At 36.5% G+C, this 26,224-nt stretch overlaps 2 protein-coding genes across 2 annotated transcripts; one reads left to right on the forward strand and one right to left on the reverse strand.

The window, feature by feature from the left end:
* Nucleotides 1-208: 208 nt before the first annotated feature.
* LOC131798820 (protein FAM81A) lies at nucleotides 209-2,888 on the reverse strand. The gene has a single exon (XM_059116481.2). It carries the CDS (start codon nucleotides 2,785-2,787, stop codon nucleotides 1,711-1,713), a length of 1,077 nt encoding a protein of 358 aa, XP_058972464.2. The 5' UTR covers nucleotides 2,788-2,888; the 3' UTR covers nucleotides 209-1,710.
* Nucleotides 2,889-3,004: 116 nt separating this feature from the next.
* Nucleotides 3,005-26,171, forward strand: LOC131798798 (ras GTPase-activating-like protein IQGAP1). The gene is made up of 43 exons (XM_059116451.2): nucleotides 3,005-3,166; nucleotides 3,256-3,352; nucleotides 3,517-3,673; nucleotides 3,832-3,909; nucleotides 4,212-4,288; nucleotides 5,344-5,411; nucleotides 5,850-5,941; nucleotides 6,041-6,062; nucleotides 6,537-6,715; nucleotides 7,473-7,587; nucleotides 9,226-9,389; nucleotides 9,848-9,938; nucleotides 10,260-10,423; nucleotides 10,772-10,823; nucleotides 11,072-11,235; nucleotides 11,352-11,442; nucleotides 12,122-12,285; nucleotides 12,575-12,665; nucleotides 12,748-12,915; nucleotides 13,422-13,561; nucleotides 13,864-14,034; nucleotides 14,835-14,918; nucleotides 15,026-15,097; nucleotides 15,288-15,357; nucleotides 15,525-15,611; nucleotides 15,837-15,958; nucleotides 16,596-16,903; nucleotides 17,474-17,548; nucleotides 18,070-18,219; nucleotides 18,617-18,757; nucleotides 19,088-19,172; nucleotides 19,361-19,468; nucleotides 20,240-20,296; nucleotides 21,210-21,277; nucleotides 21,442-21,677; nucleotides 22,183-22,312; nucleotides 22,672-22,759; nucleotides 22,872-22,978; nucleotides 23,220-23,334; nucleotides 23,859-24,025; nucleotides 24,277-24,399; nucleotides 24,475-24,583; nucleotides 24,941-26,171. The coding sequence occupies exons 1-43, from the start codon at nucleotides 3,091-3,093 to the stop codon at nucleotides 25,052-25,054; spliced, it is 5,037 nt and encodes a 1,678-aa protein (XP_058972434.2). The 5' UTR covers nucleotides 3,005-3,090; the 3' UTR covers nucleotides 25,055-26,171.
* Nucleotides 26,172-26,224: the final 53 nt, after the last annotated feature.

Consider the following 26,224-nt stretch of genomic DNA (forward strand, 5'->3'; position numbering starts at 1 on the left):
CAATTTTAAATTCTTCCTCTCACTGAACATGAAAAGTTTTGGGTCTTCAAGAGACTTAAGCTGCATACATCCAATTTAAAAGGAGGTTCAAATAAAAAATTTAATGTCTCACAATTAGAGAGGAATTTAGAAAAGAGTTTGATGTACAAAACAATCATAGCTTAAAGTAAAAATGAAAACAATAAAAACATTCCATAGTAAACCCAGACAGAATATAGTTATCATTCACCGATTTCTGTGGTAATATGCTTGTACTATTTTGTATTGCTTGGTAAGTATTAATCTTTTCTCATTTTTCATGTGTTAATCACTGATGTGAGTGTCGTTGGAATGTTCCGGGTCCTCACTGAAACACCAATTTTTTGTTAGCATAGCAAATTAAGGAATAGGGCCAATTTTTACAGAGAGGTATGCATCAAAGTTTCTTTAAGAATAGAGATTTTGCTCTCATGTTTAAGGGAAGTTTCCCTGAATTAATATACTACACTCTTCTTTAATTTACTGTTGTAACACCAAGTAGTGCAGGATGTTGCCAAACCTAAGAGAATCATTGGGGCATGATTTAACACCTTTTAATTTTTAATGCCAACATTATGTCTGAGTCAATAAGATGCTAAATTACAATTTGATGTAAAAACAGTTGAAAAGAAGAGCCACCTTATGGAAAAGTCCCCTGTTAAATTCCCATTATGTTCATTGTCATTTATTGTTTCTCTAAGGGAATAGCTATGGGTTTATCACTACAACAGAAAATTGGTTTTTAAATGTGAAAGCTTTAGGATTAACTTTGGTAATTGAGTATACAATCTTGGTCCTCTATTGGAATTGAAATCATGACTTGAAACTAATGGCTAGATGTCTGATGCTCTTAAAGTGAAAAGAATAATAAGAATTTTTTCCAGCAGTAGGTGCTAGCAGACATTTATGACATAAGGGAATATGTCTCTTACTAGCTATTAATTATTTGAGCAATAGAGCACACTTCCCATCAGCTCACTGGTATATTAAGTCGTGTGGGATGTTGGGAAAACACGCAAAAAGTTTGCATATCACTTACCTCTTGCTCAAGAGTTAAAAACTTATTTAGTGTTCTCTCAACATCCCAAGTTGGTTATTATGCCACTAAACTGATAGAAAGTTGGGTTCAATCCTTTTGTACAATTAACTTCAATTTTCTACCAGTGAAATTATCAAAAGGTTTTTGACCCATCAGGGCACTTACAGTATCTTAGTTATTTTACAAAAAAATTGTTTTCCAATTGGGCCCTTATTAAACAAAATGTGACAATGCAAGAATAATCTACTTTGTGGAATTTATAAAGATAAATCATATGTACTTAATGAGCACAATCTTTTAATAAATATACTTCTAACAAAAATATTCACAATCAATCAAAAGTTACAAAATGCTTCCCTTTCTGACTGATGTGGTAGTACAGTGTTCATCTTAAAATATATAAAGTTCAGACTCAACCAAACTTCTTGGCCACCACTGATAACATGTTTCTCACAGGGGAGGGCATGGGGAGGACACACTTGTCCAATATGGGGATGTGTAATTGGGTTGGTATAATTTTTAGGGTTTGGTTTTGATACCTTTCAATAAGCCATAATTATAAAATACCTCCTTCAAAGAGTCAACTCTACTCAAGGCAGAAGTCCACTGGCCCCAATAGACCCTCTACCTCATTATTAGACAGTGAACACTTGTCAAACAAGAACTACCATTCTTAAGACATTATTAATAGCCTTGCGCAAATCATCTTCCAGCAATTTCAATTTTGCATGAAACACTTTTTGAAGGCTTGAAATACTTTCATGAACATTGTTAAATCCCTTTCTATATTCATCTCTCATTTGAGTCAAGGACAGTTGGAGATTCCTTTCCTGTTCTGACCTCACTTCTTTCAGTCTCACCTCCCAGATATTGTAATATTTGCTCTTTTCATCTTCCAGAAGTCGATCTACTTTTGCCAGGTAATGGTCAACCCTTCTCTCTAGTTTTTCCTGACGTTCAACCATAAGACCTTCAAACCTTTCCAACCTGGTTTGAAAATTTTGCGTCAGTTTAAAATATTCCGATTCGGCCCACAAGCGATTTGAAGAAATACTACCTCGGATATCCTCAACGACTGTTTTTGTCTTAGAGTCAAGATGTACAACGCGTTGATCGGACTCCCCTTTCAACTTTTCGAGATTGTTTGACTGGTCCATGATATATTTTTCCATTTTAAGCGTCAAGTTGTTAATCCCCTTCTCTAAAGAGCTTATTTGTTCCCGACAATCTTTGACTGCCTGTTCTTGCTTTAGCTTGAAGTCGCTTATAACCTCGTTGTTACTTCTCATATCCGATACCAGCCTCTGAATTGCCGCATCACATCTAGCAACACGTCCTCTCAAATCCGTGACACCGGCGACATGGTGAAGCTCTAAGTTTTTTACAGCAGTACTTTGCCCTTCCACTAGACTTTGCTTCGACCTGATCTCGCCTTCCAAAGTTTCAATTTCCTTACTCAGTCTTTTCACCACAGTAGTTATTGTTCGTATATGCTCTTGCAGCAAGCTCCTGGCTCTCTTCTCGCCTTGCCAGCTCATCTGAGCGATACTCAAGCTTTCAATAATATCTTCTTTCACCGAAAGCGCTCTGTCTACGAGGGATCTTGTAGTCCTTTCCTGAACAGCCAAACGATCCTCTAAATTTTCCATACGACTAAACCTTTCGTCTGTGTTGCTGTTATTGGCAATAGCTGGAAGGGACAATCCCTCTTTGGAGTGGGGTCTCTCCATGCTTTTAATATTAAGAAACTTCCAGAAGGGATATAAATTTCGTACTACGCCATGTTAGAGATGCACATTAGACATTCCACCACGCGAAAATAACGATTGTTATGGATATTTTATTTACCTGGCAAGTTGGTTCCAAAGGGGCTTGGGTTCTAGCATGTTCCATCCTATAATATATTATGTTGTTTTCGAAATTCCCTCCATTTTCTTAGTAGCCCAGAATGCTGGTTAAAGCATAATCATCAGGTGCCTCCCCCAAGTTTCTGGTTCTGTATTTTCATTTTGATAAATTCTTTTTAATGAAGGATGGCAACACCAGAAATTGGCGTGGAACACGAAGATGGGAAGTGGAATGACTCGACTGGGGCCTACACTGGCGATGGTAAGAAATTAACCCAAATGAATTTGCGATCGGTGATCTTCGAGCCTGAGTTTTTCTATTTTCATTTTTTGTGCTGAATCGTTTTGCAGAGGTCAGCCCTGAGAGAGCTTCAGGCTCGGAAATGGACGAACAACGCAAGCAACAGATGGCCTATCAATACCTGTGTCACCTGGAAGAGGCAAAATTGTATGTACTAAATTTCTGAATTAAAATTTATACTCCTGATACTACTCCCTCGCCCAACTGTAATAGCGTCAACACTGTATCAAAATATAATTTGAATTGGAACTCCTTCTTTTGCTCCACCGCCTATTTTTGATATTAATCACAGTTCTTGCTATCATTTTTAGATGGATGGAGGCTTGCCTGAAGGAGGAATTGCCACCTACGACTGAACTAGAGGAGGCTTTCAGGAATGGTGTGTTTCTAGCAAAACTGGGAAATTTCTTCTCCCCCGAGACGGTACCCCTGCGCAAAATATTTGATAAAGAATTCAAAGTAGTGAATGTGAGTGCTGTTTCTTGCATATGCTGTATTATTTTTTCCCCGTTTTGTTGGTGTTTCGTTTTCATTTGTAGCCATGTGCGGCTAGCCTCACAATCGGAGTCGTAACTTTGCAAGAGCTCGTAGCTAATTAACCTAGACCAACAGTTATTGTTTTACAGACTCGGGGACTTCACTTTCGTCACACGGATAATATTAATTACTTCATGAACAGCTGCGGTAAAGTTGGTCTACCGAAGGTTAGTAACTCCTCTCTAAGGAAAATTCTGTATGTTTTTCTTTACAGTTAGCACGAAGGCATTTATGTACACTTCGATGTACAAAGTGTTTATTCTGGAATATTTCGCGCGTGTCAGTTATCTGTATGTACAGTATTAAAATTGTCTCAAATTCAATAAGCTCTACAGTGTCTTCAGTCTGTTTGTATCTAAAATTTACTGTTATTCCTTTGGTAATATGTTATTATTTTATCTAGCCAGCACATCTGTGCATTAACGTTTTCTAAGAATTTGCTATTAATAGAATCTGTCTGTTGTCCAAGGTCTTCTTCCCTGAAACAACGGATATTTATGACAGAAAGAATATGCCAAAGCTAATATATTGTATCCATGCACTGAGGTGAGAAAGTCATTGAGACTTGAAATGTTTCTTTTCTTTTAGCAATCACTAAAGAACTCGTCCAGGAATAAGAAAATATTAATTTGATTTGCATCTCTGCTGATTGCATGTCGATTCGTGTTTCTTTGTTTTCTTCAAGTGGGAATTTTTTATGGATGAGTCATTATCATTAATTTTAGAAATTGTCTCAAGAATACTTGGTTGGCCTAATTTTTGTTTTAAAGATGCCAAAGTCTATTCTTAATTGTAAACCATTTACGTGATCTGTCAAGTGTAAACTATTGACCGAGCTCATGTGATAGAATGACCCTACACTGTCAGCTGAGGGTAAGGAACCAAAAATCTGTTTGGATGTAACAATTGACCATTTATTTAGAACTTGCTTTAGTATTTGCTGAAAAAAAAATTTTGCAATGCACTTTTGTTTTAGTCAACTTCATGTTAATAAGTTAGTGATTACAAATAAATAAAAAATGTTGATCTGGCTTCTGCAAATTTTAAAAGTTGTAACCTGTAATGTATAATTTAATACACTTCCTGCCATGTAAGTGTTTGTAAGTGTTCACAAATTCCATGAGAATACTTGTTCATATTTGAAACGATGGGAAAATCAACAAAGTATATATACAGAATTTATTCAATCATGGACTGTTGCCAAAAAAAATTATCATCAAGGATGTGCTAGTTCTTATTGGTTAATCCTTGTTTTCATCCTTTGAACTGATCTATGAGCATATTTGGTTTTCTTTTGCAGTCTGATATTAATGTGAGTGGAAAAGCTCATCAAAATTAAAACATTTTTCTTATCTTCAAAATAGGGGAAATTTGATTAGTTTGTAAGACACTCTATCATCAGCGATAGTTGTTGAGTTAGTCACTGTGTAGATTTGAGGTAACCCTGTTAGTTAACCTGCCATGACCTGACGTGAGAAAAAAAGAACCATGTTGGGCAAGAGTTACAATCTTATGATTTTATTATACTTTGTCATTTTTGAACTTAACAAGAGTGACTTTTTTCCTTAACTTGTTGTGTATACTTTTTTTTACTTGCCTAGTTTGTTCCTGTTCAAGTTAGGATTAGCACCACAAATACAAGATTTGTATGGCAAGGCCAAATTTACTGGTAAGTTTTTCTCTGGTTTAATTTGATGAGATAATTGCATTTTTGATGTAATTAATAACATTGTAGGGTATTTGTTGACTTAAACCCTATTTTTGCTTCAGCCTCCTTCTGGCAAGCGAATGTTCATTACATGCCTCTTTTAGTGCCCTCTCCCTCTCCTTCCCTCCATCATTTTTATTAGTATTAAATAATTAAATCTGCAGCCTTGCCTATAAAGAAATTGTTGGGACATCCGTGACTATCTAATCAGACAAAAGCCATCTTTTGCTGGACTTTGTCTGTTGAGTGGGCATTATTTCAAACTCTGTATTACTAGTTACAATGATTATTACTGGTAACAATTAATGGCTTAGACATGTCTCCAAGTGATACATCAGTAGTTGAGACCTTTGGGTTTCATTGCACTTTATAAATTCAATATATTTTAATTTTATGCAGAGGAACAGATTAGTGCCATGAGAAAGGAGCTAGAAAAGTATGGAATTCAAATGCCAGCCTTCAGCAAGATTGGTGGAATTTTAGAAAGTGAGGTGTGTTAACACAAATATTCTTTATATTTAATATATGGTTTTCAAGCAAGATGATGATATTATTATAGCCAATCACTAATGTCTATCTCTTTTTTTTAGATGCCTGTGGATGAAGCTGCATGTAAGTTTCTGGGAGAGGCGACTCTGTTAGATTTGCATACTTTGTACAATCCTTTACCTTTTTCTTTTAACTCAATTACAAATTTAGTGATCTCTTTTTTTTCCTTTTTTCATCATTCTTTCAGCTACTGCAAATGACCACCCTTTCAGGCAGATTTTTTGTTCATGCTCTTTTGGCATTTGGTAGTCTCCTTTGGGTTATTTACATAGACTTATCATAGAAATTGCTCTTTGGGAGAGAGTTTGTCATGAGCTAAACACAAATGACAGCTACAAGGGAGACCAAGTAATTTGCTGCATTGTAGCTCCTTCACTGAAAAATTCCATTGCTGAAGGCATCTTTTGCAGTGTACTTACTAATAAAAACATTCACCATGAACTCAAGTAATTGTTGCAGTTCACCTTTCACTCTTAAATTTTCTTTCTTCTTTATCTTGAAAAGTATATCAGGAGATAATTTTATTGTTTCTTACAGTGCATGCTGCAGTGATTGCCATTAACGATGCAATTGACCACAAAGATGCAAATGGCACTCTTGAGGCTCTCCACAATCCTAGTGCACACTTAGTTGACATAAGTCCAGATAACGCAGAGGAGTACCAGGAGGCCCTTTACCAAGCTAAGGCTACTAAGGCTGCCCAAGCTCTAGCCAAGGTGTGTTGTTTTCCATAGGGCATTAAGCATAGGTTTGAAAAGTGAGCATGCTAGGCACTCAGAAATTTAAAATCAAAAGTGGGATTGACTATGCAACTGGGATGTCAAAAGCTGGTTTCCCACTGAATATAGTGATTTTACAAATTTGCAAAGTGAACATCAACTTGATTACAAATCTTATTATAATTATAGTGGAATTAACTATTGCAAATGAACCATGTCAAGTTGCCTGTTTCTATAAGTGGATAAGAGTCAAATTTTAAACTGAGCATTCCTGCATGCACAATTGGGGATAAATTTTGGGAAAACAGTCCTCTATGGTTTCATAAGTTAGATAAAATTTGTCTTTAAAATTTGAATGGAAAAGTTCAAATAGAGACAATAATGTCGAATTAAAATAAATGATTGGGCACATAAATTTCCAAACATGGAGATTTGATCCTGTTGACAAAGAAGGAATTATTCAATTTGTAAGAGTGAATTATTTGAATACATTTAATGCAGTACAATAAATAGTTTGAACCACAGGGATAACATGTGATAGTGTAGTATGATCATTCACATTGAGTGTAGTCCCAAGAAGGACTTAAGTTGGTAGTGGGGACACTATGGACAATGGTCCCTCTCAGGACTACACTCACCAGGACAATCACACCATAAGAGTATGTTTAACCTGGTTCAGCATTTACCAGTAATTGTTAATTAATGATTTAAAATTTGTTAATAATTTTTCTTTTTTTGTGCACCTAATTAATAGTCACCAAGTAAGGAGGGAATGGACGTATATGACACGCTCCTAACTCAGGCTGAAATTCAAGGAAATGTCAGTCAGGTTAATGATGCGATCAAAAGAAAGAAAGCAGAGGAAGCATGTGAGTCTGAACCATCATTATTCACAAATTATTTTAAGTCTTGTCCATAACTTTTATTAATATTAACTTTATTAATGACAGGTATACACATATGGGAGCTAATCTGTAGTAGGGGGCAAGAACATTTCAGATTATTCTAGAGCTTATTACAGGTATAAATGTTTTTGTGGCTACTGCTCTGAGGGCCACTATATTAGGGTGTCTGTAAGAGTGAGTACAAGTTGTCTAAATCTTTGTAGTGAGTGCAAGTAGTCCATTCTTTGATCTTCAGTTTACATGAACCATTGATAATTATTTACTGTATTTTTTTGGTCATAAGGTGCAGCATTTTTTCAAAGAAAATGCACCTGTTTGCTTGAAATCCGGTCTAAACTCGGGGTGCTTCTTATAGCCAAGTATGTTTGTGCCAAAAAATATAAAATTCGCTAAATTTTCCAGATAAAAGGACTGAAGTACTCTAAATACCGTAAATATGAGACAAATGTTGCTGGTCATTAAATTTTTGAGATTTGTGGATCTGAAAAGAACCCAGGTGGCTCTGAAAAGAACCCAGGTGGCTCTGAAAAGAACCATTTTATTACAGGTCAGCTCTGCTAAGCTACTTGTTATCCTCACATTTGCTTTTTTGTCTCAAAATTGTCGTCAATTGCGTCTTCCGGGTCTTCTGCTTCTTCTCCCTCTTCCTCCCAAGCTACTTCATCTTCTGTACCGTCAAGGGCATTAGTGATACCACAGGAGGGAACATGCTCAAAAGCACATGCTTGAAATTTAATACTAATAGATAATACATTGACATCAGAAAGAAAGAAACAAACTTTTACCTCAATCCCATGAGCACTACAAACAATCAAAGCATTTTGTCAATGGTGGCATGAATCGGTATGAATTAAATACGGGCACTACATAAAACCCATCAAGGCACATTTCACAGTCATCTTTAACTCGCCCGTAAACAAGACTTGTTGCTGGTTTCTCCATTTACGGACAATTGATTCCAATATGCTGTATTCGTGAGCAATTTCATGATTGTTTTTCACTGCTTTTACTTCTGCTACAATCTTCAACTTGAAGTTTAGATCATAGAAATGATGATGAGTACTTGGCATGATGATCTCTGATTTATGGTATGCTGCATGATTGCTTTGAGAATGAGATTGTAGTTTTGAAACTGATGAAAGTTTCATCAGCTGAGTGTTGTTTATAAATGTTAAAATGGATCAATTAGTATTCATAACTTAAAAGAACTGTTTCTTAGTAATTTGTATGTTATTAGTAAGTGTGACTTTTTTTGCTTTTGTTCAAAGTGTGACCTTTTTGCTTTTTTTCGTAATGTGGCTTTTCTGCTTTGTTTACAAAAGTGAAAGGACTGTAATTAGCAAATTTGGAAGCATATTGTAATAAGGGTGAACTGATCAATAAAATCAATATCGCTGAGTATTTAGGAGTAATTTAAAGTTTGTAAACTTGATACAATTATGTTTAAGAGTTAAAGGTGCATCTTATAACCAAGTGCGCCTTATAACCAAAAAAATACAGTATATCAAGCAGCTATTTCTATAAAGTGCACCTCGTATCCCATTTCAGAGTTCTCTTGATTGTGTGAAGCATATAGTTATTTGATAATCTGTTTGTTTATAGTGATTCAGGCTGTCAGAGAAGTTAACCAGGCTGTCAACAATAATGATGAAGAGGCTTTGACCATTGCTTTATCCAACAAAGCAGCTAAGTTGACAGGTTTCACCAAAGAAAATAGGTCATGGTACATGAAGTTGTTAGAGGAGAAAAGAAATATAAAACAAGAGGTATTTTCAGCACTTCCTTGGTGGCCATGATGGTATACACACACCAAATCAGTGAAACAGCAGCCACATTGGGTTATCAAGTCAACTTTGTGGTATTTGTACTGAGTCATGTGTTCACACTTCCTGTTGTTTCAGTGAATATGCCTAGCTGCTGACCACACAAGTGAAAATGCTCCATTCATGCTTGTTGCTATTTTCTCATTTACCAGAGCATACTTCTAAGTAAATAGAAGTGAATGAAAAAGCAATGTTCTCAGTTGAGGGAACTTTGTTTAACCTGGGCAACATTGCAATTATGCACAGTCATGTCCTGAATTAACTTTGTTCTAGACATGAATTATGATTTGCTGGGAACTGTGTATGAGATAAATGTTTTGTACTGGTGATAATCAGTACTTTGTTTATTTCTGTGATGTCATTAAAACTTAATGAGAAAATTCTATGATCACTTTTGGCAGCACACTGGTCTCTCTGATGTTGATCTCACTCAAACAGAAATCCAGGAAGCAGTCAATGCCGCTAATGATTTAGCTGAACAACACAGACAAAGTGAGTACTACCTTCTTCCCTGTTAAACTGGGTTTCTCTACAAGTCAATGATCCTAGCCAATGTAAAGGATTTAAAGCACTTCTTGGGGAGCATGATCTTTTAATTCACTTATGTTGTAAGTGAATATTGGCACTGTTTGAGTAGTCAGTATCAGACTAGAGAGTAATGGTGCAATATAATTTTATCATGGGGTTTACTCATATGATAACCTTAATGCAATCTGAAATCTATATCATTTTAATTTGCACTTTGTTTAATTGACAGTTAATTGTTTTTACTGATGTTTTACTACTTTTTGTTGTTGTTTTTTCCTGTTTTAGTGGAGGATATTGTACACTGTATAAACAAGTCAATAGATATGGGAACAGTGGAAGAAACTCATACCCTGATCCAAAAACAGGAAGGGATGTTTCCAAAAGTACTGACAAGGAGTGCCTTTCTGTATCATGATGGACTTTATAAAGCTAAGCAACAATCACTGCAAGTAAGTCTCAAGTGAATGGTCTCGACTCTGTACCTTATCTCTTCTTTTGAATATTTCCTTTTGTCTAGTTGTTTCCTTTCTGCTTACGCATTAAGCTTCTCAAGCCTTTGAGATCAAAAGACCAAAAGTGCAAACTTAATGTTTTATTGACATTATGATGCTATTTGAATCATTAATTTATCAAATCAGGTGTTATACTTATTTTTATTAATTAATTTTAAATTTAACAAATGAGCACTAATCACATACAAAATGTTTTCCACTATTGTTTTCTTGATGATTGTGATGGCTTTAAAATTATACAATCATGGTGCAAACTCTATTTTGTTTTTGTTCATTTCTTTGCAGGAAAGTAATGAAGTGTGCCTTTCACATCAGGCCATCTGTGACCAGTTGTCAGGTACTTTCATAGTGAGTTTCAAATTACCTGGCCCTCTTGGTAATTTTACTAATGGGTAATGAAATTTGTTCATCAGGGACACACCAAAAAATAGGGCAGTTCCCTCCTAAAGAAGACAAAATAATATTTTGAAGTAAATTCACACATAGTTATGACTAGTGACATAGTTATAGGCATTGTTATGTTTTTAAACCTAAGTTAGTGTCAGGTGTTAACTTAAAACAAACCTACACTACATTAACTTTCAGTTCTGACAGCTGTAGCAGCCATAAATGAAGCCATTGAGAATGAAAATTCAACTCAGTTGATTGAAAAAATGAACCATGCTAATGCTGGTTTGACTTCAGTGGATGAGAGTCTATGTAACAGATACTTAAGTTACTTGATCTCTGTCAAGGAGGACAAAGCACAGGTAGGTTGAAATGTGTTTGCACTTGCAAGTAATTAAATTGAAGGTCTCTGACAGAAGTAGAGATGGAGAGGGATGACTATTAAATCCTCTCATGGGTAATTATTGTACTTACTTAGGAATGTGGAGTTGGCAAGGATGATCTAACAAAGCTTGAAATACAGATTTGTGTGGAATACATGAACACTGTTGTTCAAGAAGAGCATGATTGTAAGTTACCATGAGCATTTGATTATTTTTTCACACAGACAAGTAGAATGCTATAAATCAGAGGTTGCAAGGAGTGTTTAAACATTGCTTATGAGCTAAGATTTGAGGGGAAGGTCTTCTGATATATTGTGACTGGGTGATCACTGAACTATGAGTCTCTGTCTCTTACCTTACTCCTTTGTTACCTGAATAAGCACCAATTCTAAGGTAACAAGTTATGAATCCATTTTGTTACTCTGTATACCCTTAAGTCTATTGGTAGCAATTTTAGAACTGAGTCAAATCATTAAAAGGTATCACAACCTCCAACTTTAACTCCAGATTAAAACCTCTGGGTGTGGACATTTAAGCCTTCATTCAGAAGGAAAATGATCTTGCAAATTTGTCTGTTGGCATTATCTGTTCCAGGTAGGGAACAGTTTTCTGAATCCATAGCTTGAGGTAAACCTTGACCTTCAAGGGAATAATCTCTATTCAAATGGGGGCTGACAGTGTTCATGTGTTGAACTTAGTGCCATATTGCCTTTCATTCCTCAGTTTAGTTAGTACCTATTGGGTCACGTGTCATATTGAGACCAGTCACACGTAAACAAGAATATCTGTTTTGAAAAATATCAGAGAGAATGAGTGTGAGATTTCTGATTAATGGCAATTTGGGTATTGCATTTTCTTGTGATAGTGATATCTGCAATAGCAGTTATCAATGAGGCCATTGATAAGGAAGACCACCAAAGTACTCTGCAAGCCTTACAGGCTGTTGCTGCCAAACTATCAGGTATTGTCCCTGAAAACAGCCAACTCTATCAGAAGCTTCTATACACTCAGAAGATGGCCAAAGCAGCGGTAAGAATGGATTCAGGTTACTTTTAGCAGAAGATCACAGCCTCCGTGCTGTGTGACATTCACTTTAATTCAGTGTTGAATTGTGCTTTTTGTAGTTTTATTAAGCAGATAGTCTTCTTAGTTTAAAAGGATAGAAGTATTGTTTTTTGGTCTCTTTTATTTTTAGCTTTTCTTATATGCATGATTTTAGTTAGCATATTTGTATTTTAGCCAGCTGTTAGCACATAGATGTCAATGAAGGATTGACTGATTGATTGATTGGACAGTACATGTGTTTTAAAATCCATAGAAAGCTGATGAAGGCACAGCTGAACTGTGGCATGATGAGATCCAGAGAAGCTTAGACAGTGCGAATCGTTACTGTGATGAGGCTCAACATTGTAAGTACTTGTTTATGATGAGCAGAGTCTCAGTAATTATGCTTTACAAGAATAAGAAAGCTTGATTTTGTTTTTCGTCTAGTGGCTGAGGGTGTGACGGCAATCAACCAAGCAATTGATGCACAAGATGAGAAGCTTCTGATAGCTGCTCTTACATACCCAAGAGCAAACATTTATGGTGTCACATCACAGTGTATTCAGCAGTACCTTGAAGAGCTAAAAAAACTTAAAGATAGCAAGAAAGAAGCAGGTAAGTTGATATGAAGCAAACTGGTACCATCTTAAGGTACTTAATAGGTACTATCAACTGAGTTGATAAGTAAATGTAAATTGGCCACAGTTAAAAGTTTCAAACCTGACGTTTTGATCATTAGTCCTTTGTCAGAGCGAATGACAAAGGGCTAACACTCAAAACGTCAGCTCTGAAATTATTAACAGCGGCCAATTTACTTTATCAACTCAGTTGATAATACCAAATTACCTTGTTATACTCTCCCACCAATGCACCACAGTTTCTTTGGAAACTTACTCCCTTTATTCATCTGTTACCATTACCTTCCATCTCTTCCTCATCATTATTTTCAGTCATAATCTTCATTGTTTTAAACAGGATCCTTAAATAGCTTTCTCCAAAGGTTATATACTCATATATTTTTCCACCTTCAAGGTTTTTGGTTCTATAAAACTCTAACTAAGCCTTTTCTTTTAACATTAGTGTTGACAACTCTCAGTTGTACTTTATCTGGTAAATTGTAGGCAGTAACTCTGTGTGGCTGGAGCAAAAGATATCTCAGGGTTATTTGTATTATTACAATACTGAGAATAAAGAAAGTTGTTGGGAGAAACCTGATGATATGATCAACAACTCAGCTGTGCTTACCAGAGAGGAAATTCAGGTGAATATTCATTATTTAATTTTAGTTCTTTCTTCAGTGATCCTGTTGCATTACTTATACATCATGCACATTACTTATACATCATTAAAAAGTAAACTATTGCATGTTCTGGTTAGTATCTTAAAATATAAAGCCTTTTATGAATTATTTGTAGATGAAGGAGATTGAGAGGGGTGATAAGCAGAGTCCTACCTGTTTGGGTTCATGAGTGTAAATGTAGGCAGAAAATTAGTTTTCATCACTAAAAGGTTAATGGTTTATTAAAAAGTTTCATTATGTAGTGTTATTTTGATCTTTAACAGGGTGTGATATCAAGAGTAACAGGCCAGTATGACCGTTGGGTTCACATGGAGTCAAATGAACCCTTGATTATTAAGCTGCAGTCTCACTGGAAAGGATATTTGGCCAGAAAGGCTTACAAAGAAAGGCAGACATTCATAAAGGAACATCTACCAGCAATTATTAAAATACAGGTTAGGTATTTTATCAAAATATCTTTTGTTAGGTGGCAAGGGTTTTGTGGTCTCATCCAGTTGTGCTATCAGGTGCATGTTGTTAGAAATCACTTTCTGAGTAATGCCATTGAAATATCAAAGAAGTTTTGTTGTGATGATCTGGAGACTATTGCAGCAATGGGTTTTAACAACAGTCCTGAAAATGTATTTGGTGAGCAAGCTTTCCTTGGCAGTTTAAGATTCTTAGCTATTTCTCTACTTCCCTATCCTTTTTTTCCCCTCATCATGTGTGTCTTTATTTGATTGTAACCTTGCCATACCTGTAAGTTTCAGAAGAAAGTTGTCTTCTGAAAATTGCATTTCATGAAACTTTCATGCATTGTGTTCTGAGGTATACCATATAAGCAATCAAAATACTATTTTCATTCAATAGCCAGTGATTTACAAATTATAGTTTATGCCCTGATGTGAAGAGACCAACAGAATTTTCTCATGAATGTAATTCTAGTGCAGAGAATCTGGGTTCTGCTTTAGAATAAAGACTGAAAATCGAATAGAAATTAGTTTTTGTCTTGAGAATCTGCAGTTTGATTGTCCATAAGATCACGCAGTGAGGATAGTTTGGAAAAGGACTGTTGTAAATAGAAGTGACCCACATTTTATCGATCTGGGGGAATTAATCATTAGAGTCTTGGGGTTATTTCTGCTCAGGTTGCTGAATGTCTAGTCATTACTACTGACAACAGCCCTTTTCAGGACAACTCACCCCTAGGCACAAACCATTTACTAAATCTGCAATGTAATCTTAATTATTTAAGGCATTTGTGAGGGGATTTATTCAAAAATTGAAATACAGAAGGAGGCTCAATGAACTGCACAGTCATCCTGAAGAAGTTGTTAAGGTAAGGTATCTTAACTATAGTACAATTAGGCTTGGTTAAGACCGTTATACTTCTGTCATTTGGTGTGTTGTTTGTTTTTGCTCAATTTTTTGTCTTTTCCTTGACAGATTCAATCTTGGATGAGGATGTCACTTGCTAGAAAGAAATATCTAGAAAGAAGAAAATACTTTAAGGACCATGTAAGTTGATCCTTAAAAACCTTGTTGTTATACAAAACTGCTTATTTTATGAAATTGAATGGCATTATGCACTTCCTGGGCTTATAAAAAGATCATTGTAGCTTACTTGGTGTCATATGAGATGTCTTAGAATTAATTCCAATAGATGTCCGGTTTAAATATCACATGCTGCTAAATTTCTTTCTTTTAGAATTCTGCTATAGTGAAAATCCAGGCTTGGTTGAGAGCAAATGTGGCCCAAAATGATTACAGAAAACTCAGTAAGTAAATTGTTCTTTTTTACTCTTAGTTCTTTTACAGGAAAATTTGTCATGCGGTTGTTTACGTTACCTAAATTGCAATCTTTTGCTTGACATGTAGATGACAATAAGTTTTGAAGAAAAGACAGGTTTTTGTCTGAAGCACATTTTAATTTTCCTCCTCACAGTCTCCATGCAAGATCCACCAGTAAAGACTGTAAGAAAATTCCTCCATCTTTTGGAACACAGTGATGCTGACTTTGAAGAGGAGCTTGGTACGTAAAACAACTTTGTTTTGAAGGCAGATATTAATGCACTTTAACCTGTCTCTCGAGGCTGTCCAGATTACTGTGGTGTTTGTGATATATTTTCTTTCAGTGATAAATGACATAAATTTATTGCTACTGTTATCTTATGGCTAGTTAAGCCACTGAACGTGATCTGTGCGTTTACATGTTTCTAAGTTTTGTATTTTTTAATAAGTGTGAACTAATCTGTAGATCTTCAGAAGCTACGAGCCCAGGTTGTGACAGAGATCAGATCAAACCAACAGCTCGAAAATGACTTGAGTCTAATGGACATTAAGATAGGACTTCTAGTTAGAAACAGAATCACTTTGCAGGTATTAAACCAATATGTCTAAGACATATTCTTTTGACTTCTTAAAAAAATGAGAAGCTTAAAATTTGCTCAAGAGGAAAGGGGCATCATCGCAAATTCTTGACACCATTCACCCACGTCATCATGTACACAACCATTTTTTTTGGCATTTTTTTCACAAATATTACAACAAAAACGTTGTAGCAGTCTTACAATGCATCACTCTTATGCTGCAGCCTGGTTATACGTACATATATATGTATATTTTTTTTCCTGTAGTAAAGGAATGTGTTCCCTTCGTGGTTAGTGTAAAGGCTATGTCAACTCCTTATCAAAGTCATCTGTCTCTTAATGGACACTTCTGTAAGTTAGACATTGCTCTTCGACAGAGAATTCCTAAATTTCGAAAACGGGTCACCTACAGTTAGTCTAGTGGCTCTTCAGTTTTCTAGAGATTAAACTCCAAAACTCTTATGGTACAGAAGATAAAAAGTGTGCTTTATTTGCAAAAGCCCTTCAGCGTGAATTGATAGATGTTGTATTTAACAGGAAAGACCTAAACGGTAATAAACGTTCTTATAAACTTGATGATAACCTTTTTTTAAGGCACACCGCTAGTACCAATATTCGCAAGTTTATTTTCGTTTGTCTATTTTTAGGACGTAATACACCATGGAAAAAACTTAAAAAGGGAAAAACAAGACATGAGTACTGCAATGCAGAGAACAAAGGGGATCAAGTCACTGAGTAAAGAAAGCCACGAAAAACTAGAAGCTTACCAGAACTTGTTTTACTTACTTCAAACTAATCCAGTTTACCTGGCCAAGCTGATTTTTGCAATGCCACAAAGTAAATTTACTAAATTCATGGAGTCTGTTATTTTGACATTATACAACTATGCCTCTAATCCGAGGGAGGAGTATCTGCTTGTGAAATTATTTGACACAGCGCTCAAAGAGGAGATTGCGTAAGTATTCAAATTGATGAGAGGACTATTGATATCGACTTAGAATGCTGATTCTGCTGCATGCTATGGAAATCCGTTAAACGTTTGCTCGTTATGTGCTCGGTTAAGGTGACGAGTTATTTTTTTAATTTAATTGATCCTAGTACAAGTATCGAGGAACTATCTGTATTAAGGTTTTTTAGAAAATTTTAAGTACTTACAATGCATTCATACTAACTCACTGGTTCCACAAGAGGACATATGTAAGTGTTGTTTTGTTCTTCCACTTTCTGTGTTAGTTTATTTTAGTCTAATCTCGAAGGTAATTGTAATGTAAGAATGGTAATTGCGTAAGTATTGAAAACGCGCGGGAAATCTCCTTTCTCCTCATCTTCATTCTATAACATTACTGTTTTCCACCAATTTTTACAACGTGGACATCACTTAGTTAAGGTTTTAAGCTTTTAAAAAAAATAGTTTTATGAACGGAACAGAAAGAGAGTTCGACAATTTTTTCCTGCCTTTGTCTCTTAAAGGTAGATGTTTTTTTCTGAAATTTAGACCTATGTCTTTGTGACAATTTTTCTTTAGCTCAAAAGTTGACCAAATGCAGGACATCGTGACAGGAAACCCAGCGGTCATTAGGATGTTGGTTCATTTTAATCGGTGAGTGTATGGAATAGAATCAGTCGTTCGTAGTCCGCGGAATCCGTTCATTTTCAAAACTCTCTAAAATGTTTGTTTGCCACGTGTTTTCCAGAGTAATGAGCAATGAGTAGTGAGGAGTAGTGGCCTTGGTCACCATTCGAGTTCTCTGCAGCTCAGTGGTAGAGAATAAGAGTGCATTCCGATGGAGTGTGTTTCGATTCCTCATGTCGAACTCAGATTTTTTAACTCTGTGCCACGCTTGTAACAAAAAGAATAACATTTTTCTTAACTCCCAACAACAATTATTTGGAAATGGATCAATCGAAGGCCGCAAACTTCTACACTCCTTTTAATCGACACAATCTTTGATAATCTAAAAGTAAAAAAAAAGACTACAGTTTTGAAAGTGTTTGTCATATACAATGTTCAATATTCTGGATGCGTGAAATGTTCGCAAAATGAAAATGCAAAAACTGGATAGCGTTGCTTCTGATGATATTGATTACTATTACTAACCAGTATTACTCGGGCTTGCTTAGAGGTACTAGAGGTCAGAGCTTATTGCGAGAGCTGCTACAACCATTGGTTGAGGGTGTCCTTAATGACAAGAACTTGTCAATCAACACAAACCCACTTGAAGTGTACAAGGCTTGGATTAATCAAACGGAATCAGAAACGGGAACTGCAAGGTACGAATGTATACCATTGCTGTTGATTGGTCGTGATTGAATTGTTTGAGGTAATAGTTAAGGTGTGATTTGTAGCCCAGGTACAGCGCCAAAAGTGAAGGGAAAATTTGAACGGGTCGTGTAAACTCGTTAGAAACCCACACTCGGTTCTCTCCGTCTTTAATCTGCAATCTTTCTTTACGTACGCTGAAAAATCGATCAGGTTAAAGAATAGTTAAGGATCATGTTCATTAGCCGCTTTTTCAAGTGAGTTTTAAATTCAGAAAAAGTGCCTTGACAAAAAAGGAAATTTAATCAACACTCCAACCAAGGGTAGAAACCTAACACTCTTCCCGCATTTCTTAATGAATATAGGGTTTTGAATTGTCGAATCAGTTTTCCTCTTTTTTATGCATAGTAAGCTACCATATGATGTGGAACCGGAACAAGCGCTGAAACATCCTGAAGTACGAGAAAGAATAGAAGCTGCCATGAAGAGCCTTACAGAAGTTACAGATACATTTTTAAGCTCCATTGTTCAATCTGGCCATAAAATACCGTAAGTAGTGTGTGCCCGCTAATGTGCTGATGATTGCTGTTTTGTTGTTTTGCCTTTTGATATTCAGAGACCTTTAGCAGTTAGGTTATGTTCCTAGTTAATGCCGATAAAGCGGAGTTGTGTCTGCGCCCTCAGAAGCTGTCTATTTCTTGTCTCCTTGTAATGTAGAGAACGTAATACTCAGCAAAAGACTCAGATGGTTACATACTTCAACAGTGTTCTATTGGAAATTACTGTAACGTTGATGTTTTTAATTTAGTTAATATCATGATAGCTGTGGAAATATTTTTTTAGTACTTTTATTTTGATAGTTGTGGTGTATTTCGTTAGGTATGGTATGCGATATGTAGCGATGTCTTTGAGAGTGGCTCTCGCTGAAAAATTTCCAGACGCAGCAGAATCAGAAATACTAAAAGTAAGTTGGGTATTACGCTTGTTTGATTCCTAGGTACTCCATGTAATTATTCTCGTGTTCCTCTTTAGATATGCGAGTTGTATTTCATTTTGTTAGTGCTTTTTTCTTCTAATAACTACTGTTTAACTGTCTCTGCAAGCTTGAAAATTCATGTGTAAACGTTGTGATTTGTGTTCGCTGATTTGCAGGTTGTAAGTAACTTGATATACTACAGGTATATGAACCCTGCGATCGTAGCACCGGATGCTTTTGATATCGTGTCAATGGGCGTGGATAAGGGTTTGACGGCTGATCAGGTAGACTTACTTCTTACACTTGATTATCAGTTTCATCCTATTCATCATTCCTGGCTTAAGTCCTTGCCGTCGTAATTTCCTTTAGTTTCCCACGCATTAGTGAGAGGGCCGCACAAATGATTCAAATTAAATTGTCCGGTGAAAAACTGTACAGTGTATGATATGGGGCAGTCAAAGTTAAACTACTAAATACCGCGTTCTAAGAACTCTTCCTTTTAGTCCGTACCGGTACATTTTAGTAAATAGTCAAGAGGAATAATGGTCCATATTTTCCCCTGTCAATAATATATTATGATCAACAGTGTCGAAAGCCTTCTTTCAGTCGAGAAAAACTACAGCGTTAACATATCCACGATCGATATTAAACGCCCAAATGTGAGTGGCTTGTGAAAGGGCAGAAACAGTGGAGTGTAAGGAGTGGAAATCGGACTGTTGTTTGGAGATGATTTCTTCATTGACCAAATGTCAAACTACTGATGAGTTGATGCATCATAGCCATAGGTTGACGCGCTAGACTGAGGATCCAGAAATCTGGGTTAGAGCCTGGGCCGGGTTATCGTGTGTTACTTTACTCTGACAGTGCCCCTCTCCACCATAGGAGTATAGATGGGTAATTGTTAGGAAAACATTGCGAAATGTAAGGGGGTAACCCCCAATGGACTTATCTCCTATCCATCAAGAGTAGCATTACTTACTGACCGGGATAAGTTTCTCAACAATATGGTCAGGTCCAGAGTTGACAGACAAATCACTGATTTCTTTATCTTCCAGAGAAAAAATCTCGGTTCTATTGCCAAAATTCTTCAGTATGCAGCATCAAATAAAATGGTGAGTAACTAAACTTTACTTGTCGTAATATGTTGAAGTAATCGTTGGGTATCAAAATATGAGTTCTTTGTTATTAACTTGTATACCAAATTTTAAAGAAGAGTACGCCTTCATGTGGTCATCGAGTAGCCGCTTATAATACCTGTACCTATCCGAAATAAGGCTGCCACAGGTCAAAAATTGTATGAGTAATCACAACACTCTTCAAGGTCGAGGAAGAGTCAGGAAATTTTGAAAATGTATACCTGTGGAAAACATGCAAAAATATTTCCATTATTAGGGAACTTTCTGTCCGATTATCGCTCCTGTTTTATCCAAAAATGTCCGTGCATTGTTAGTGAAATATTCCAATAAATGTGTTCAAAAGACATATTAAGTTTTCACCAGAGCTAAAGAAAAGGTGGTCTTCTCAGGTTGGAAGACCTTATGTGAGAGAGGGTCGAGAAACATCTGATGCAGAAACCGAGCATGATGTTAGTACAAGATGGTTTGAGCACTGCACATCCTTCGAGTCGCTATTAAAGATGACTCATATTTTAGTTAATCCTATAACCCAGGGAAACAGGCTCAATTAGCTTAGCACAACCTTAGTTCCTCTTAAAGTTCTTACGTTAAGTTTCACTGAAGTCGACTTGTGCGCTAAAGTTGGGTTTGGTAGGAGGAGCTCTGTTTTACTCGAAGGTAACTGAAACCCGCCCTGTTGTTTCATTGGGTTTGGATAAAAGTTCTGTTTAATCCTTGGATACGGTTTGCCTTGCGGTTAATCAGCGATCCTTAACCAAATAATTTGTTTTTTAATTTGGTATCGCTTTTCCTGACTTTTAAAGGTAGATGTTTTTTTTCTGAAATTTAGACCTATGTCTTTGTGACTCTTTTTTTTGTTGTTTTATTTTTATTTTTTTTGCCTTTTTAGTTTGGGGGTGAAAGTGCCCACTTAAGCCCATTAAATGGTTACATTGCTGAGGCCCATCAACGTTTCAAGTGAGTGCGTTTTTTTCTGACGAGACACATTTTTCAAAAAATTAAAGATTTAATCCCTTTTGAAGGGATTTAACAGTGTAGTCGTAAGGAGTGCGTTGTCTGTATTCCGGTAGTGTCCTTAACCATTAAAATCTGTTCTGCTGCGTTTGTTTGCTTGTTTGCAGGAGATTTTTCCTAGAGGTGTCTAATGTCGAGGAGCCAGAGGGGCATTTTAACATCGACGAGTACACGGACGTGGTTATGGTCACGAAACCTGTGATTTACATCTCAGTGCAAGAGATCTGTGATACACACATGTTGCTCCTAGATCACAGAGATGAAATCGCACCAGATCCCAACGACCCTCTGCACGAGTTGTTAGATGATCTTGGCGATGCTCCGTCTGTTGACGCTTTGATAGGTAAGACAACTACCACTCTAAGTCGTGATACTCTGCGTGGCAAATTTTCTGTGCACAGTCCCAGGTATCATTTCAGATTCTTTCGTTTCGTTATTTTTAGGAGGCAACATCTAGAGAGTTCTTGCTGGCTGGTGTAATTTTTTAATAACTTTCAGGAATGTCGAGTTCCTCAACAAACGTAACACTTCTAAAACATAAATGATGCAATTGGAGATTAATTGATTAATTACGAATTCATTCCCTCTTTAGAGAAGGTGGAGACAATCAGAAAACTGAACAAAAAAAATTTGTTACATTTTGTACTTTGCCTCGCGCGTGAGTCACATAGGAACTACCTGAAGTGAAGCCTCCACCGTTTCTGGAATGCTGTTTGCACCTTAACCCAATATAGCCAAGAATTGATTGTTCATTGAACTTTGAACAAGTTAATTCTCGCACGCTGTCCTTAATAAAGGATCGCACTTTGAAGTAACTATTGACAAGAAGAAAACGTATTTGTTGTTAGGGGAAACATCGCTTGTAGATGAAGAACAGGTGATGTCACATCATTCAAAAACAGAGATCTCCTTAACGCTGACCAACAAGTTTGAGGTCCCGGATGATGACGACTCTGACATGAGAGCACTGTTTGTTAGGTACGCCTCATGTGAATTAATTTTCTTATTGCTCAATCTTAAAAAGTAGGCACACAAACAGTCTAGAAGACAATGTAATTTTTTGATGAGTGACAATTCCTATCGTTGAAGGATTAAAAGCAGATGGAATGAAATGTGATAGTCATTTGTTAAGATTCGTTAAGTTTGGTTGATTTGGACGGCGGTTTGTCTGTATTTTTACGTTCTATCGCGTCATTTCATGTACAATACATTTTGTCGTGTCCTTGTAACAGAGCCTTTCTGTCTACGGTCGTCTTTGTGAGTTGCGATTTTCATGCTAGAGGCGTCATAGCTTTTGCCATTTATGACCGATAATGTCTGTACGTTTTTTCTTTCAGAACCAAGAGAATGATCGTAGATGTTCTCAAAATCCAAGCTGGAGATAACTTGACAGAGATTCTAGAGACTCCCGCCACTGATGAGCAAGTGCGTGATTTTCTAATTTAGTTGTACTGTCACATAACATATTATTATAGTTTTAACCATCTGTCTGCTGCCCTTGTTAAACATTTCTCAAAATATATTGTATTTGATGCAGGAAGAAGAGCACACGAGATCGATGAAACTGAGGGAATTAAACGAGGAGAACAAAAGTAAATCCCATGGCAATGTAGCAAGGTCTACTTCAGCTTATGGAGATAACAAGTATGTAACCGGGTTAAACACGTTCTCTAATCTCAGCTTTTTCTTGCGTGCTACAATGTTTTTAATCCATGATCCTTTGGTTAAGGATCGCTGATTAACCGCAAGGCAAACCGTATCCAAGGATTAAACAAAACTTTTATAGCTCTCTGTAGTCGAGTTATCCATCTTTCCTTATCTATCAGCTCGTAGTAAATAGAAACCTCCCTCACAAATAATGTTTTTCCAATGTTAAAATTTTCAGACTTCCCCTTGAAGGACTGAAAAGGAAAATAATAAGAAATCTACGGATGCTTGAAAGTCAAGGAGTCGTCACTATCAAGAATGATTATCAAGATATCATTAACGCCATCGCAAAGGTAATTTCCCCGTGCGCCAGGCCGCTCGGTTCCCAACTCTGGTAACTGTCAACAACATTGAATATGTAGGACATGAAAGGACAACGAAACTGCACTGAAACTGTACTGTTTATGAGCTGAAGGTGACAATTTAGCGCAATTTCTTTTCCGAATTTTTTATTATTATCATTTTATTTTGTTTTGTTTTGATTTTTGAAGGTAATATGGTTTTAATAATGTCAAAAAGAAGTTGAGTGTACAATGGCACAAGAGACGTTTGCTCATCATGCTAATTAAACAAGTTCCAAACGGAACTCAAACTTGTAGGAAAACAGTGGCCTGTTAAGACTCAAATGATTTAGTGGACAAAGTGCTATGTATTCCTTTTCTGATCGCTCCTGACCGGCTCGCTCGTATTAGGAGTCTGACACCTAAACCTCCCCTGCTCAAAACGTTTTTCAGTGGTTGATAATGCATAATGCGTCGGTTAAGTTTTTGTTTCTCTAATTATGAATTGTCATTTATGCTCAATATCTCTGATGCAGGACATCAGAAACCAGAGGCGGTACCGACAAAGACGGAGACAAGAAAAAAAGAAACTGGGACAGACTTTGGAAAGCTTGCATAGCAAATCACAGTTCTACGAAGAACAGATCGATTACTATAACCAGTACATCAGAGTGTGTTTAGATAACCTCTCCAAGAAGGGAAAGTAAGTTTTACCACCACACAACGATTACTCACCAGGCAGAATTCTATTGAACAAACTTACTTGCTTTCTTTTGCATTTTATGTAAAATTTGCCATTTCGAGTTACTAAAGTCATTTTCTTGCGAAAGGAAATCTTTTTTTTTACTTCGTTGTTCGTCACTGCAATATAATATTGTACAACACTTTCACGTGAATGTGGTCTCAGTTAACAGTACTTGTATTAATTTTTACTCTTGTTCAAATGAATAATAGAAAACCTCGAGCCAAGCAACAAAAGGGAAAAGAAGACGTGTACCGAGGTGAAATCAAGTATACTGCGCAAAGACTGTACGAGAAGGGAGTTATTTTGGAAATTGAAGGACTGCCGCCATCGCAGTAAGTTCTGCGTCAAGTGTTTCTAGTACTGAAATGTTCTTTTTCGTGAAAAGTGTGTTTCTTCTTCGTCTGCAGGTTCAAGAATGTCATGTTTGACATCAAATCAGCGGATGAGGTCGGAGTCTTTGAAGTGTCAGCCAAATTCATGGGAGTGGCCATGGAAAAAGTTGAGCTTGTCTTTCAGGTGAGCGGCGCCATGTTCTAAGTCAGTTTTAAACAACTTTCCTTCAACTCAGGGGCGAAGTTTTCGTACGTTTTCCCATTTTTAAAACTTAAGTCTTCTGGAAACAAAAGGATATGAAATAAAACATTTGCAACATTTGCTTGTTCTCGAATTCTTCGATTCTTTCCAAGAGGGAGAGGGGGAATAATTTTCAACGCCGCTCATATGCCTCCTGCTGAAAACAATTTTTAACTATTTAGGTTTTTATTTATTTATTTATTTAATATATTTTCTTTTTATCGCGTTTTATTCGAATTGAACACTCAGGTAATTTAAAGCACATTTTAATGGCACTGAAAACAAGGTATTTTTTTACAGGACTTACTTCAACTTCAGTACGAGGGTGTTGCAGTAATGAAGATGTTCGGACGAGCAAAAATAAATGTCAACCTACTCATCTTCCTGTTGAACAAGAAATTTTACGGCAAATAGATAGTTATCAGAGAATAAAATGTTCACCCTTAATTGCGTAGGGAATAAAAATAATGAGCACAGCGGGGACACGCTTCAAGTGGGCTCTGAATGGCACGTCATACATACGGGTATTTGGAATTTACACATGACAATGGAAAAAAATGGGCACTAGAGAGTTGCTTTGCCGCTGACGAATGAAGAGCTTTGGACAATTGTCATTTCATAGAGACAGCATCTCAGTTAATACGAACAGATCAGGTGTAGCTAAATATCAGCTGCAGCTAAATATCAGCTGCATGGATTCTTGCGAAGTGTCTCGTCTACATAGCGTATATTTTCTGAGGAGCTAATTTTAAAAACGGAAATTCTCAACGATCTATTTTTCAAGGCAGATCGACCTTTCAGAAAAAAAAAACAGGTGTCAGTTTTCTAGAAAAAGCGAGCGCTTACGGGTAATTTCCCCTCTAACTTTGCCTTTGGTTCAAGTCCATCACTGTATCGAAACAACGAACAAAACGGCATCAAGTTGTGAATAGAAAGCAAAGTGATTCTAGTTCTAGATTGTCCTGTGTGCCTTGAAAAACAGATCTTGAATGTACTAAAAGATAGGCAACAATTGTAATAGTTTTTGTTTGTGTTATGCAATTACTGTTGAATTCACTGCAGTAGATAAATTTACACTGGGACTTACAACAATTCAAAAATATTCTCCCGTACCGTGTTACAAGGGAATTGGAAACGCCAGTTGAAATTGTATAAGGACACTTACAAGTTTCAAGGTGATGGCAGAATCTTAGTAACTTAGATATATGTTGTTTTAAGATAAATCATGGTGTACAGGCGTTTTTTTCTGGGGATGGTTTGTTTTCGTTCTTTGACGTCATTGGTTAGGACGTTGGTTCGCCTTTCGTACATCTTTGTTCATGAAGCAGGTTAATCTAGTCGAAGATAGCCACTACAAGTCACGAGTGAAATTGCAATTAACATGTAATTAGTAATTTTGTTGCTTCATGGCCAACAGAATATTTTACACTATTTTCAATTTGATATTTAAGAATTACACGATATCCTACGAGCTCAGAAGTAGCTGAACCAACCAGACCTTTCTTTGACGAATAAAAGAAATTTCACCTAATTTGCGATTGATTATATATTTTAATAGCCGCTACTCGGTGGCAGCCAGTACGA

This window comes from Pocillopora verrucosa, chromosome 4 (assembly GCF_036669915.1).
Source record: "Pocillopora verrucosa isolate sample1 chromosome 4, ASM3666991v2, whole genome shotgun sequence".
NCBI classification, from domain to species: domain Eukaryota; kingdom Metazoa; phylum Cnidaria; class Anthozoa; order Scleractinia; family Pocilloporidae; genus Pocillopora; species Pocillopora verrucosa.